The sequence below is a fragment of the Perognathus longimembris genome, chromosome 23, assembly GCF_023159225.1.
Source record: "Perognathus longimembris pacificus isolate PPM17 chromosome 23, ASM2315922v1, whole genome shotgun sequence".
Taxonomy (NCBI): domain Eukaryota; kingdom Metazoa; phylum Chordata; class Mammalia; order Rodentia; family Heteromyidae; genus Perognathus; species Perognathus longimembris.
In genome coordinates this window covers 5,553,639-5,567,509 of record NC_063183.1, presented here as the reverse complement: position 1 = coordinate 5,567,509, position 13,871 = coordinate 5,553,639, and the positions used below count along the sequence as shown (strand labels likewise).

General features: G+C 52.5%; 1 protein-coding gene across 5 annotated transcripts in view; it reads right to left on the bottom strand.

The window, feature by feature from the left end:
* LOC125340637 (katanin interacting protein) overlaps nucleotides 1–13,871 on the bottom strand; it is a 109,918-nt gene that overhangs the window by 56,907 nt on the left and 39,140 nt on the right. For all 5 annotated transcript variants that reach the window (XM_048332381.1, XM_048332382.1, XM_048332386.1 and 2 more), the window contains 3 exons: nucleotides 13,403–13,479; nucleotides 6,723–6,892; nucleotides 3,805–3,902 (listed from right to left, as the gene is read on the bottom strand). In XM_048332381.1, the coding sequence (XP_048188338.1) occupies nucleotides 3,805–3,902; nucleotides 6,723–6,892; nucleotides 13,403–13,479 (345 nt within the window). The remainder of the gene's footprint in view (nucleotides 1–3,804; nucleotides 3,903–6,722; nucleotides 6,893–13,402; nucleotides 13,480–13,871) is intronic.

Sequence of the window (13,871 nt, the reverse complement as noted above, 5' to 3'; positions counted from 1 at the left end):
CTCCCTGAAAGCTGGATTTCAACCCCATGTTGTCATGTGCCAGCCCCCACCCCGTCTACGCATGGCCAGAGTTATTTGTGTGTATCTGCTGCTTCTCTCTGCAAAGGTGTCTAGGAGCGTGCATCTGAGCATGCTGGAAGGCACAGAATTGCCCAGGCCGCCCCGGCTGGCAGGGCAGGGTGTGCACTGGGCCATGGGCTCCCTCTAGCGGTGGGTGAGCTCTGCTGGGCACCACAGGGGAAGGCTGGGGGTGGGGGAGCAGCCTGGCTTCCTGGGTCTGTTCTTCCTGGACATGGGAAGGGAAGGCCCTCCACTTGGCAGGCCCACTGCCCAGGCCACCCAAGAAGCAGTGGGGTGAAGGGGAAGCTAGCTGAGCCTCGGCTTTCTTAGGCAATGAACCTACCATGGGGATCTTTCGGGCTGGCTCGGCCCATGGTCAACTACAGGCAGGCCAATCCCTTCACCACCAATTTAATGCTGAGAGCCCGTGACGTTCATCAAATCTGACAGCATTTTGGTAAACGGCGGCTCTGTTGATTAGGCCGCTGTCCACCCAAGTATTACAAGGCCGAGGAAGCCATAAATCTTAATCCACTGATGGTGGCAGAAAGATCTAAGGCCCAGAAGTGGGGGGTGAGTGGGACAGCAGGAACAGACGCCGTATATCTATCACCAGCAACCCACCCCACGGCCAAGGCGGTGGCACAGGCTCCCAGTGGCCACTGCCAGGGGCCACCAGACAGACAGTTGAGGAGAGGTCTCCCATGGAGGCACAGCATCTGTCACCCATGAGCAGGTAGCTCTGTGACATTCTGGCTGAAGTACCTTCCATCCTGTGTGCCTGTGGCAGCCCCTTCCCCTTCCCCTGGGGGAGGATTTGCCCCCCCCCCAAGTTCTGCCTACTTTCTGGGTGGGATGGTGACCTCACAGGAAGAGGCAGGTGGATTGTGTGGGGTCAGAGGACATGGCTATGTCATTCAAGAGGTCTGTGAGAAAAGATGGGGGAGGAGGGAAGATGTAAGAGGGGACGCGAGAAGGATGAGGACAAGACTTTCTGCCTCTGCACCCCAGGGAGCCACAGGTCTGTCTCGATGGACTTAGGTCTGAATTCCACTGCTTGGGGCCAAAGGATGCCACCGTGCCCTCTCCGTCATGGCAGTAAGAATGGTGTCGCTGACATACTGGGCCTGTGAACCTGTCAAGCAACTGAGACCCACAGTTCCCATGGTGGCCCCATCGAGGGCAGGCAGCACAGGTGGGCCCAATTTGAGGCACAGCCGGAGGCAGCAGTAGGCACCTCCTCCAGGCTGGCGCTACAACCCAGACCCAGATTTATATAACAAGGGGAGATGAGAAGCTGGGCGCTGGGGGCTCAAGCCTGTCATCCTACCTGCTCAGGAGGCTGAGATCTGAGGATCACGGTTCAAAGCCAGCCCAGGCAGAAAAGTCTGTGAGACTCTTATCTCCAATGAACTACTCAGAAAAAGCCAGAAGTGGCGCTGTGACTCAAGTGGTAGAACGCTAGCCTTGAGCACAAAGAGGCTCAGGGACAGAGCGCAGGCCCTGAGTTCAAGCCCCAGGACCAAAAAAAAAAAAAAGTTAAGGAACAGTGCCCAGGCCTTGACTTCAAGAAGCCACAGGACTAGCACAAAGGGGGGAGGGGGACTGAGAGGCTCCAAACTCTCTTAGTACCTTAGCCCAAGCCAACACTGAGGGAGTGAGGCCAGGTATGGGTGGGGAAGGGTCCACATGGGTGGAACCAGCCCCCAGCCCCATTCTACTTCACCCCAGGCTGCCTCTGTTTGGTAGAGACTGGGAAGCAAAGCACTAATTTGCTGATTTTTGGTGGTGGTGGTCAATGGGGCTTGAACTCAGGTCCTAGGTATTGTTCCTGAGCTCTCTCACTCAAGGCTAGTGCTCACTGTAACTCACTTTGAGTTACAGTGCCACTTCCTCATTTCTGGTGGCGAGTTGAAGATAAGAGTCTCACGGACTTTCCTTCCTGGGTTGGCTTCAAACCACAATCCTCAGATCTCAACCTCCTGAGTAACTACAATTACAGGCATGAGCCATCAGCGCTTGGCACTTGTTTTTTTTTGTTTGTTTGTTTGTTTGTTTTTGTTTTCATTTTTCTGGTCCTGGGGCTTGAACTCAGTCCTGGGCTCTGTCCCTGCGCCTCTTTGTATTCAAGGCTAGCGCTCTACCACTAGAGCCACACCTGGGCATCACTTCCAGCTTTTGCTAAAAGTGGCTTATTGGAGTCCTATGGATTCTTCTGCATGGGCTGGCTTTGAACCACAATCCTCAGATCTCAACCTCCTGAGTAGCTAGGATTATAGGTATGAGCCACTGGGCACCTGGCAATGACATGTTTTGGGGGTTCTTTTGTTTTACTCAGTGTTCAGGATTGAAGCTGATTCCTTTTATGACTCGGGCTCTGGGTGCAAACTTGGTTCCACCCAGTACATGCATCCCAGCAGCAGTGAGGGTGGAGAAGCAGGACAGCCAAACAATGGCGGGGGGGTGGGGGGGTGGTAGGCTTTTCAAGATGCCCCACAGGTGCTAGCCCATGGGATGGGTCTTTCTTGGAATGCCTGAGCTCCATATTCCCAATTTTCCTGGGCAGCGGCTCTCCTGGCGGGCCGTGGCTAAGCATCCTTGCTTTCTGGACACTGTAACTAGAAGCTCTGTACCCGTCTCTGATCAACATTAGTCTGAGTGGTCTCTGTTGTTAGCCACCGAGTGACCCCTGACTGATAGGAGCACAGAAGGGCAATGAGCCCTCGTGGCTTTGGGAGGCCAGGAAATTAGCCATGATTAGGCCTTGGAAAGTGTGGAGCCCCAGGAGAGACCAGGAGGGATGCTAATTAATCTTAGGCTGAGCCTCTTATATTGTGTGGACTCTGAGATTAGCTGCTAAGTCACAGTCAAAGACAGAAATGTAATTCTTGATCACAGAAGGCATCAAAACAACCCAGATGTGTGTGTGTGTGTGTGTGTGTGTGTGTGTGTGTTGTGTGTGCGTGCCGGAGAGAAAGGCCTTGCGAAGGAGGAGCAGGCCACAGGCAGACGCTCTTCCTGTCCCTCTGTTCCCCACAATGCCTAGACCCCTGGGATCTTATAGCTGCAGATACTGCTGAGTGCAAGCTCTGAGCCCTGGGACTTGGCCTCTCTGGCCTCAACTTCCCCAGTCCAGCAAGGACAGGCAGTGATCCCTGGGTTTATGCAAAGTCAGGCTGGGCTCTACAAGCCCTGCCACGGCCTGGGCAGGGTGATGAACTGGGCTTCTGAGCTCACATTCGAAACCCCCTCCAGGCAATCTGAATATGCAGTGAGACCCAGGCAGAGGGGGTGCGGTGGGGGCAAGAACTGTGGGACCTGGAGCAGAAGATGGAGTTCCAGTCTGAGATGCTGACCTAGGCAGCAACCATCTCCTCTGCTCCCTAAAAAGGCAGCTGGCACTGGACCCTTCCCTACCCTGAGGGGAGGGAGGGGCTGCTACCCTCAGCTTCAGCCAAAGGCCTTGGCAGCTAAGACCAGGGCTGGCACACAGTAGGCACTCACTAAACAGCTGCTGGAGGTGTGAGTCTGCCCTTGGCGACTCTCCCACGGGGCCAGGCTGGCTCTGGGTTCCCCGAGCAGCTACATACACAGAGAGGGCCTCCTGGTCCCTCTCTGTGAGGGACACCTCACCCCTTCCCACCCCAATCTACCCAGGCTTGTGTTCTGTTTCCCAGCAGCCCCTGCTCCACATTCTAAAGCTCAAGCTGGGGCCATGCCTCACTCTGTCCTGAGTGTCCAGACCTGGTGCCATCCTCGGCGCTGGACCTTGCTGGGTGCCGTCCTCGAATTGCGTCTTAACATCTCTTCTGCCTCTCCATACAAGGGTCTTCGTCCATAATCTACAAGCAGAAGGCAGCTGGTGAGGCACCAGTGGCAAGTCACGCCGATGGCTGCTCCAGCATGCCCAAGGCCAGAGCTGAGCCTGGCAACGCATGCCTGTACTACCAGCACTTGGGAGGTTGGGGCAGGAGGATCACAAGTCCCAGGCCAGCCTGGGCTAACTCACTGAGAAGAAAGAAAGCAGGGAAGAGGGGAGGGAAGGAATCAAATGCCCAGCAGAAAGCTGGGAAGGTGAGTGGGGCATGCCCGTGGGGAGCGGGAACAGCCTCCAGTCACAGGTGGGGTCTGGGGAAGTTCGTCCAGTAGTCCAACTGTGTGGCAGGGGCATGGGGTGGACGAATTTGGGGAGCCCTCTGATTGGTTCCTCCCAGCTGGCAACCTGTCCACATTGGAAGGCAGGGGAGCCATGGGTTTCCTGCTTTGCTCTGCCCGCTAGGAAGCTCGTGGTAAGCTCTGTGCTCGTGTACCATGGCTCTCCTAGGGGAGTGTTGGGGCCTTAACTTTCTTTCTCCTGCCATCCCAAGCTGTTGTTTTGACTTCTACCACGGCTGTGAGGTGGTGAGTCAGAATAGCACTAATCAAGATCACTGGAGGCCACGCAGCATTTCTGTAGACGTGACATTTTCCTTTCTCCTCTCCTTTCCATTTCCCTGCTTTATGCCAGTCCTGAGTTCAAGACTAGGTACTGTTCCTTAGCTTTATTTATTTATTTATTGCTTAATACTGCCATTCTAATCCTTGGTGAGAGCTCCTCTTCTGACTTGTTTCTTTTGGTGGTTAATTTGGTGGTGAATGTTCCTGCCTGGGGTTGGCTTCAAACTTCGATCCTCAGACCTAAGCCTCCTGAGTAGTTAGGATGAGAGGCATGAGCCACCGGTGCCTGGAGAGACATTTCTAATGTCATTTAATCCTCCTTAGCCAGCCAGTCATTTTACAGAAGAGGACCGGAGATATCATCCCCAGAGGCCTGAGATCTGAAAGCTGGACAAGGGCAGAATGGGGTTCAGTCCTGTCTCTCTCCATGTTGAGTAGTGGGCCATCCCCCCACCCCCGAGCAAAGTAGCCCTGCTTTGAAGGGTCTTCTGGCCCCCTGCAGACAGGCACCCTTGATGACTCCATTTCAAAGAGGAGATGATGGAGGCCCAGAGGGACAAAAAAGCTTCCCCACCAGGAACAGAAAACCGGGCCTGACTCCACGTGCCCTGCCTTCCCACACAATCTGAAGTCAGGGCTGGTGGCTCTGTGGGACCACATAGGGTCAAAGATGCTCTGTTACACTCCTGGGGGGGGGGGTCCTGTGTTCCTATAGGGTGTGTGTGATCCCATGAGAGAGAGGGGTATGGATGAACGAATGGCAGGCTCAAGGATCGCACAGGGGTTAGGCACTAAAATGAAGCCGTAGCAGTGACTCTCAGGTATTATCAACAAAACTCCTCCATCACTCATGCTCCAGCTCCAGGAAAGGTCAATCCAGAATTTATTACTCTAGTGGCTTTGCTTGAAGGCACCGAGGCCAAGACCAGTTTAAAAAGGAAGAAAACAAGTCTGGGAATGTGGCTTAGCGGTAGAGTGCTGACCTACCATGCACAAAGCCCTGGGTTTGATTCCTCAGCACCACATAAACAGAAAAAGGCAGAAGTGATGCTGTGGCCCAAGAGGTAGAGTGCTAGCCTTGAGCAAAAAGAAGCCAGGGACAGTGCTCAGGCCCTGAGTTCAAGGCCCAGGACTGGCAAAAAACAAAGGATGAAAGAGGGAGATCTCAGGCTGGGAATGTAGCCTAGTGGTAGAGTGCTCATCTAGCATGCTTGAGCCCTGGGTTCAATTCCTTGGTGCCATATTGGGGCTCAGCTGCGTGGTAAAGCACTTGCCTAACTCCACAGGGCCCTGCCTTCCATCCCCAGTATGATTAAGAAAAAAAAAATTTAAACTATGGGCACCAGTGGCTCATGCCTGTAATCTCAGTTACTACTCATGAGGCTGAGATCTGAGGATCAAGTTTCAAACCCAGCCTGGGCAGGAAAGTCTGTGAGACTCTCACTGTTAATTAACTACCCCAAATCCAGAAATGGTGCTGTGGCTCAAAAGTGGTAGAGTACTAGCCTTGACAGAAAAGGCTCCAAGGACAGTGCTCAGGCCCTAAGTTCAAGCCCCAGAACTAATACCAGAAGGAAAAAAAAAATTTCTTTTTCTCCTTTGATGACCTCTTTCTGGCCAAGTAGATACATTTATTAACCTGTTACTTTAACTAGTTACTTTTATTTTTTGTCAGTCCTGGAGCTTGAAGTCAGGGCCTGAGCACTGTCCCTGGCTTCTTTTTGTTCAAGGCTAGCACTCTGCCACCTGAGCCACAGCGCCACTTCTGGCTTTTTCTATTTACCTGGTACTGAGGAATCGAACCCAGGGATTCATGCATGTGAGGCAAGCACTCTGCCACTAAGCCACATTCCCAGCCACTAACCAGTTCCTTTGAGGTAAGTTCATGTACAACAGGCTGGCATTTCAAAATTCTGGCTATTTCTTTTTCTTGGGGTGCTGGGTATGGCCCTGCTAGGCAAGTCCCTTCTTTAAGAACAGGGGCAGGGCTGAGAATATGGCCTAGAGGTAGAGTGCTTGCCTAGCATGCATGAAGCCCTGGGTTCGATTCATCAGCACCACATAAACAGAAAAAGCCAGAAGTGGTGCTGTGGCTCAAGTGGTAGAGTGCTAGCCTTGAGCAAAAAGAAGCCAGGGACAGTGCTCAGGCCCTGAGTCTAAGCCCCGGGACTGGCAAAAACAAAAACAAAAAAGAACAGAGGTGGGCCTGGAGGAGCTGTGCTCACCGTGCGTGCTCTCTGCCTGCGAGGCACTCCTGGAGAAGTCGGCGTGCACAGCTTTGCGTGGTGACGTCCTGGGCTCGGAATTGGCCCCGTTGACATAGACAGAGAAGCCCTGCTCCAGGTGCTCCAGCCTGCGCTGCACAGGGTCCTTGGCTTTCAAATGCTTCAATATCCTGGAAGATAAGGGGCACCTTGCTTTTCATTACTTGAGCAGTGAGCCCCGAGCGGCCCCCTGCCAGCTGTGAACCGCATTGGTGGTGGCGAAGCATCTCCTGTCTAAGGCTGGGTGCTGGGTGCCCACTGTTTGCGCACACAGGCCCATCCATGGTGCTCACAGAGAAGCTTGGGAGGAGAGGAGCCGGAGGGAAGAGGGCAGGTTGGGCCGTCCCTGCCCAAGGGACAGGAGCAGCAAAATTGAGCCACGCAGCTCCTGCCCCGTGGTAGCTGAGGCAGAAAGGCCAGAGCCTTGCGCTGATATCTGACAGCCAATTTTATGCAATTTTCCTCTGTGTGAACAGTGATACTTTAATACACATCAAAAAGTGGTCAAAAGCTTTGTAGGAGAGATTTTTAAGTAACGCATCTACACAGCACAGGTGAGTATAGTGGCTGGTGCCTGTAATTCTAGCTACTCAGGAGGCTGAGATCTGAGGATCACAGTTCAAAGCCAGCTCAGACAGGGAAGTCCACTTATGCAGCTCTTATCCAATCAATCAGCAAAAAGCCAGGAATGGAGCTGTGGCTCAAGTGATAGAGTCCCAGCCTTGAACATAAAAGCTGGACTGTGCCCCCGAGTTCAAACCACAGAACCAGTGTGCACAGGTGCATGCAGGCCCCTGCATGCACGCACGTGCGCGGGCACACACACACACACACACACACACACATACATATACACACTCCAATATGAGTCAAAGACCACAAAGCAAGATCTGAAACTGAATCTACTACAGGTGAACAGAAAAAACACTTGACAATGCAGACACCCTCAATACTTTTCTTAAAAAGACTCTAAATGCTCAGAATATGACAGCAAAAATTAGTGTATGGGATTGTATCAAATTAAAAAGCATCTGCAGGGGCTGGGAATATGGCCTAGTAGCAAGAGTGCTTGCCTTGTATACATGAAGCCCTGGGTTCGATTCCCTAGCACCACATATATAGAAAACGGCCAGAAATGGGGCTGTGGCTCAAGTGGCAGAGTGCTAGCCTTGAGCAAAAAGAAGCCAGGGACAGTGCTCAGGCCCTGAGTTCAAGCCCCAGGACTGGCAAAAAAAACAAAAAACACACATACACACAAACAAGCATCTGCATAGCAAAACAGACAATTTCCAGAATCAAGAGGCAACCCACATAAGGGAAAAAGTCTTTGCTCACCATTTATCTGATCAAGTATTCACATCCAGAGGGTAGTGCTCCAAGAATTAAACACCAGAAGAACAAATAACCCAATAATTAAATGGACATGCAAATTAGACCGATAGACCTCAAAAGGAGAACAAATGGCCAATAAGAACACGAAGAAATGCTCACCATTCATAGCTACAAAGGAAATGTACTTTAATGCCACATGAATAGCAAGGCTCATTCTATCTCATTCCAGTGACAATAGCTATCATTAGGAAACCAGGGCTGGGGGCGGCGTGCAGCTCAAGTGGTAGAGACCCTGCCTGGGAAGTGTAAGGCCCTGAGTTCAAACCCTACTACCACCTGGAGAGAGAGAGAGAGAGTAAAGGAGAGAGAGAGGGAGGGAGGGAGGGAGGGAGAGAGGGAGGGAGGGAGGGAGGGAGGGAGGGAGGGAGGGAGGGAGGGACAACAAATGCCCACAGGTGTGGTTTAAATGGTAGAGTGCCTGCATAGCATGCAAGGCCCTGAGGTTAAAGCTCAGTACTACCAAGGGAATAAAGAAAAAGCAACAACAACAGCAAAAGAAATGAACACTAGAACTAAACGATGGCTCTATGGCACTCGTGGATGTACATCAATATACAAGAGCATAGCCATGTTGGTGGCCATGCTACTCCAAGCTATGGAACTGAAAATGTGGTACATATATACAGTGAAATATTATTGGCCATAAAGAAGAAGGGAGATATGTCACTGGCAGCCAGAAGGCTGGAATTGGAGACCATCTTGTTAAGTGACACAAGTCAAAAGCTCAGAAAGACCAATATCACCTTCTGTTTTGCTCAGATGTAGAATCTTGCCCTGAAAAAAAAAATATGACAGAGCCAGGCCAGAGCCAGTGGCTCACGCCAATAATCCTAGCTAATCAGGAGACTGAGAGCTAAGGATCGAAGGGCAGGAAGGAGCTGAAGCACAAAGTTAGGATAAGCATGGTGGGGGAGGGGGGGAAGGTGGGGTGGAAGGCGACAAAGGAAGAAAGGAAATCAGTTGTGATGGGGAGGTGGGGCTGCCCTGGCTGAGTTTCTTCACTTATTTCTGAATGTTTTCTTCATGGCTGAGACATCCATCTTTTCCACAATCGTGGCAGGAACATTTATTATACACACTGCTTATCTCTCTGCCAGCGCTGGGAGCCTGCGAGATGCCGGATTGTTGAACAACAACAGAAAACACAAGTAACTAAGAGACCATTTTCAGGCATGGCAAGAGCTGTGCTCAGGGGAGGCTCTGGGTTCCAGCCGTTGCTGTGAGGAGAGCGGGGGGCCCAGGGCAGCCTGGGAAATCTGCTCAGCTGGGCAGCCAGCCTGCCTCAACTTCCCTTCCAGAGATCGCCCAGTTTCCAGACATTTGAGGTGTGGAGATGGCGCCGCGTGTGGCCCTCAACTTAAGCAGGATGATGTATCCAAATCTGGATTTATGGGAGTGATAAATTAGGAGATAATTATTTAGATTGTGAAGGGAATTGGCACAGGCACTCCCCTCCGGCAAGGAAGCGCATCCAGGTGCTTTCTGGTGGAGGGGTTCTGTAGCACCTCCATTTAGTTCCAGCACTGCCTTAAAACTGAGTGCTGCCCACACACAGCCTGGGCCTGCCTTCTCTTCTGGCTGTCCTCTGGTGGTGGCGTGTCTCCCTAGTTATGACACTGTGGTTTAACCCTTCCTTCTCCCTCCTTCCCACTGCAATCGGAGCTACAGGCCAAGGCATCACCCAAACAGACAAAGGCATCACCTGACCACAGGCTGGGGAGGGTGAGGACCGACAAGGAACTCTGTGTCTCTGTCTCACAACAAGTTGTCAAAGGGAGCTGGTGGCCGAACAGGGACACCAAAGGGTCCCCTAGCATCCACAGGTAGCTCAGTTACCTGAGTTCCCACGCTGACCGGGGGGTCACCTGCTCCCAGATCTTGAGGCATGGGACCCAGTGGGGAGCAGGGCTTAGGTGTGGGGGGGGGGGGAGGCTGGCAGGGCTGGGAGCTGGGAAACATTTTCTTCCTTCTCTTGGGCATCAGAGCAGGGACCAAGCATGCAGAGGGTTGAGCTCACAGTGGGGAGTCATTTGTGGGACAGTGGCAGGAAGGGACAGCCATGGATGGTGTCTGAGCTGTATGGTCCTTGAACCTCTGGCAGACCTATTTCCTCTTCTGTGAAAGGAGGCTGGAATTGCCATACTGGATGAAACACGGCACTGACCTACCTGTCCTCCCTCCCACTATCCTCCCTCCCTCCCTCCATCTTGTCCTGGGGTGGTGGGTCCTCCTCCTCTATGGGAGGATGTCTCTCCAACACCCTTTCTCAAGGACTGAATGGTACTGCTGTGACTATCTGTGCTCACCCCACCTCGCCCTGCCCCATCACGGTGCAGCTCTCCGGACTCATCTCTCCAGTCTGGCTGCATTATCCATGCCTCTGATCACTCTTCGGGAGTGATCACATCTCATGGGGGCCCAGTGACCAGAATCGCTAAGGGTCTGTCAGGACAAGTCAGTGCCAAGCTCCAGGGGGGACTGACTCTGCTGCTCAGTTGTGGGGGGCAGCGCTCTGTCAGTCACCAGACCCAGGGAGGGGCAGAGCCCAGGGAGGGACAATGGGAGCCTGCCCCAGCACCTGGGCTAGGATTCAGAAGGAACTGAGTTCCTCCTTTGAGGGGAAGATGGAAGGAGGGACTTCCCTGGACTGTCACAGCCAAGTGGGAGATGTACACACCAGAGAGCAACTCTCACAGGGAAACAGAGGAAAGGGATAGAGAATGACTGATTTTAGTGACATAACTTAAGCACCTGGATCCAGCCATGCCTGAAGCTAGAGTGTTGGGTTTCTTTCTTTTCTGTCTGCCTGTCTGTCTCTGTCTTCTCTCATGAGACTGGCCATGGTACCCAGAGCTTCCTGAACTAGGCAAGCACTCTACCATTGAGCCACATCACAGAGCCCTGTGCATGATTTAGCCAGTTCATGAGCTGGTAGATATCCAGCAAGTCCACTTCACTTTGGGTTTTTTGTTTATCCCTTGTAACCAAAAGAACACTAAGTAATAGTCTATGAGTTCGCCACTGAGTTATTTCCCTTCCTGTTAAGGGTAACAAATGCTCCTCAGGAGGCTGAGATCTAAGAACCGTGGTTCAAAGTCAGCTGGGCAGGAAGGTTATCCATGAGACTTGGATCTCCAAAGAACCACCAAGAAGACCAGAGTGGAGCTGTGGCTCAATCGGTAGAGCACTATCCTTGAGCAAAAAAGGTAAGAGACAGTACCCAGGCCCCAAGTTCAAGCCCCAGGGCTGGTACCCACACATGCATGCATGTGCATACACACACACACACACACACGCATGTGCACACACAGAGAAACATTTTATGTTACAGTACCTGGTACATGGCCTGCACAGGAGCACCCCAGTTCTCCACAGGCCTATAGGTAAGGAATTGCTCTGGCACTCTCCCTTCTCATCCCTCCCACCCATGGGCTCTGTCTTGGTACAGCGCCCCTCCCTCCCTCCCTTCACAATTGATGGCAACTCAGTTTTGATATATTTTTAATTGCCTTTGTGCTAGATAACCTTGTCTCTGGAAATCCTCATATGTGCCATCAGCCTGTACCTCTTGGATCACACACTTATCGATCGACCGATTAATGAGAAACAATTTGCTCGTAAGGAGCCGTGACACTCTCTCCTCCTGACAAGTCGCATGGAGATATTAAACAATCACCCAGGTGTTCAATGGCACCATCAGCCTGCCAGCAATCGAATGAAAACATCCCGTTGCCCCAGCGTTAATGAGGGTGAGAGCACGCCATGGTTCTAATGGGCTGGAGCTTTGGGTGATAGCTAGCCACCCCACAGCGAGTGTCTGAAAAGTGGCCATCAGGATTCCCCCAGAGTATGTGCACCAGGCCAGGGTTGCACCTACTTTCAAGGTCAAGGTGACCTCCCGGTGGCCAGCAAGACCCCATCCCTCCAGATGGAAGAGAGGACCAAAAACCAGAGCCCTGCTCCCTCCCCAGCGCTGCATGCCTGCTTTGCAGAGCTGCAGGGTTCTTGTGTTTGCCTTGGGCTTGAATTTGAATTCATTACCAACATTTTCAAGCTCAGATTCCCTAGCACAAATTCAGACCTCTAGCTTCTCTATAAGCACGAAGGCTCCAGACCCTGGGGATGGGAAAGGGGTGGGGTGGGGCTCTACAAACAAACCAAAGCTAGTATGAGCATAGATAGGAGGCTAGGAAAATTCCAGGTGCCCTCTGTCCTCCCTTACCCCCCAAGCCATTCTCTCCCTGCCAGGCCCCTCCAGGCCTGAGTTGCAAATGCAGCTTAGTGCAAGGCTCAGGCCTGAAGAGAAACCATAACAGAATTGGCAATGAGCTTGCTCAGATGGCAGAGGAATCCAAGCCGGGACTCAAAGCTGGGCCTGCTCAGCTCACGCTGATCGCCCCACACTGCCCTACAGAGGCCCTCCAGAGGCTGGAGCAGCCCTGCCCCACCTCCCGTGACACCCTGCCAAGTGTACATGGCTTCACTGGACACCCCTGGCATGAGGGCTCGGGTGGCTGTTGTACAAACCTCCAACTCCTTCCTTTCATTAGAGTGCTGCCTCCTCCAGGGGCAGAAGGGGAAGGGGCACGGCCCCACAGCTCCGCCCAGACAGGGCTACCCTCTGGCAAAAGATCTAGTTTGCTGGGTACCTGTGGCTCACACCTGAAACCCCAGCCACTCAGGAATGCTGAGATCCAAGGATCACAACTACAAACCAGTCCAGACTTTTTTTTTTTTTTTTTTTCCGCCAGTCCTGGGCCTTGGACTCAGGGCCTGAGCACTGTCCCTGGTTTCTTTCTGACTCAAGTCTAGCACTCTGCCACTTGAGCCACAGCGCCACTTCTGGCCATTTTCTATATATGTAGTGCTGGGGAATCGAACCCAGGGCTTCAGCTTCATGTATATGAGACAAGCACTCTTGCCACTAGGCCATATTCCAGACCTCCATGAGACTCTTATTGCCAGTGAACTACCAAAAAGCCAGAAGTGGAGCTGTGGCTCAAGTGGTAGAGCACCAGCCTTGCGTGAAAAGGCCCAGGCCCCAGTATCAACACAAAAACGAAAGAAAGAAAGAAAGAAAGAAAGAAAGAAAGATCACATTTCACCATTGGATGAACGGGGAGCAGAGATTGAAGAAAGCACTCTCCATTCCTCCGTGAATCCAGGCCTATGTGCTGTTAATAAATGCAAGCAGATATTTATTTTGCTAATAACAAGGGCTGTGGGGGGCGGGGGGAGCTTCCTCTTACCGGTTTCTCTGCTGAAGCAATATTAAGTACTCATCATGTTTCTCATCAAAGTCTGTCACCATGTCCTTAGCATACGCCTGCAAGGAAGAAACAGAGCTGTGTGACAGCCGATCGCAGGAAGGCCTCTCCGTGAGCCTGGTGCCTGGTGCACCTGCACAGGAGGCCAACCCTGACGAATGCCCGACTCCCTGGGCGCGTCCCTCTGGCGACCCAGCACCCGGGAGACAGTCTGTGGCCCACTGGGGTTTGGATGCACTCGGCTCCACTACACTACAAGAGGTGGAGCCCCAGCCTTGCTACTGCTCCCCAAGTCCCCATGGCTAGGAAGGGCTCTAGGCCCCCATGAATGGCTCAGAACTCGTCAGTTATATCTGGCAAGTGTCTAGAAGTGGAGGCATCCAAGCCAGCTGTTCTAAAGCGAACCCCAGGGGTACAGGTTCATTATAACCAACACTGGCCTTCCAGATCA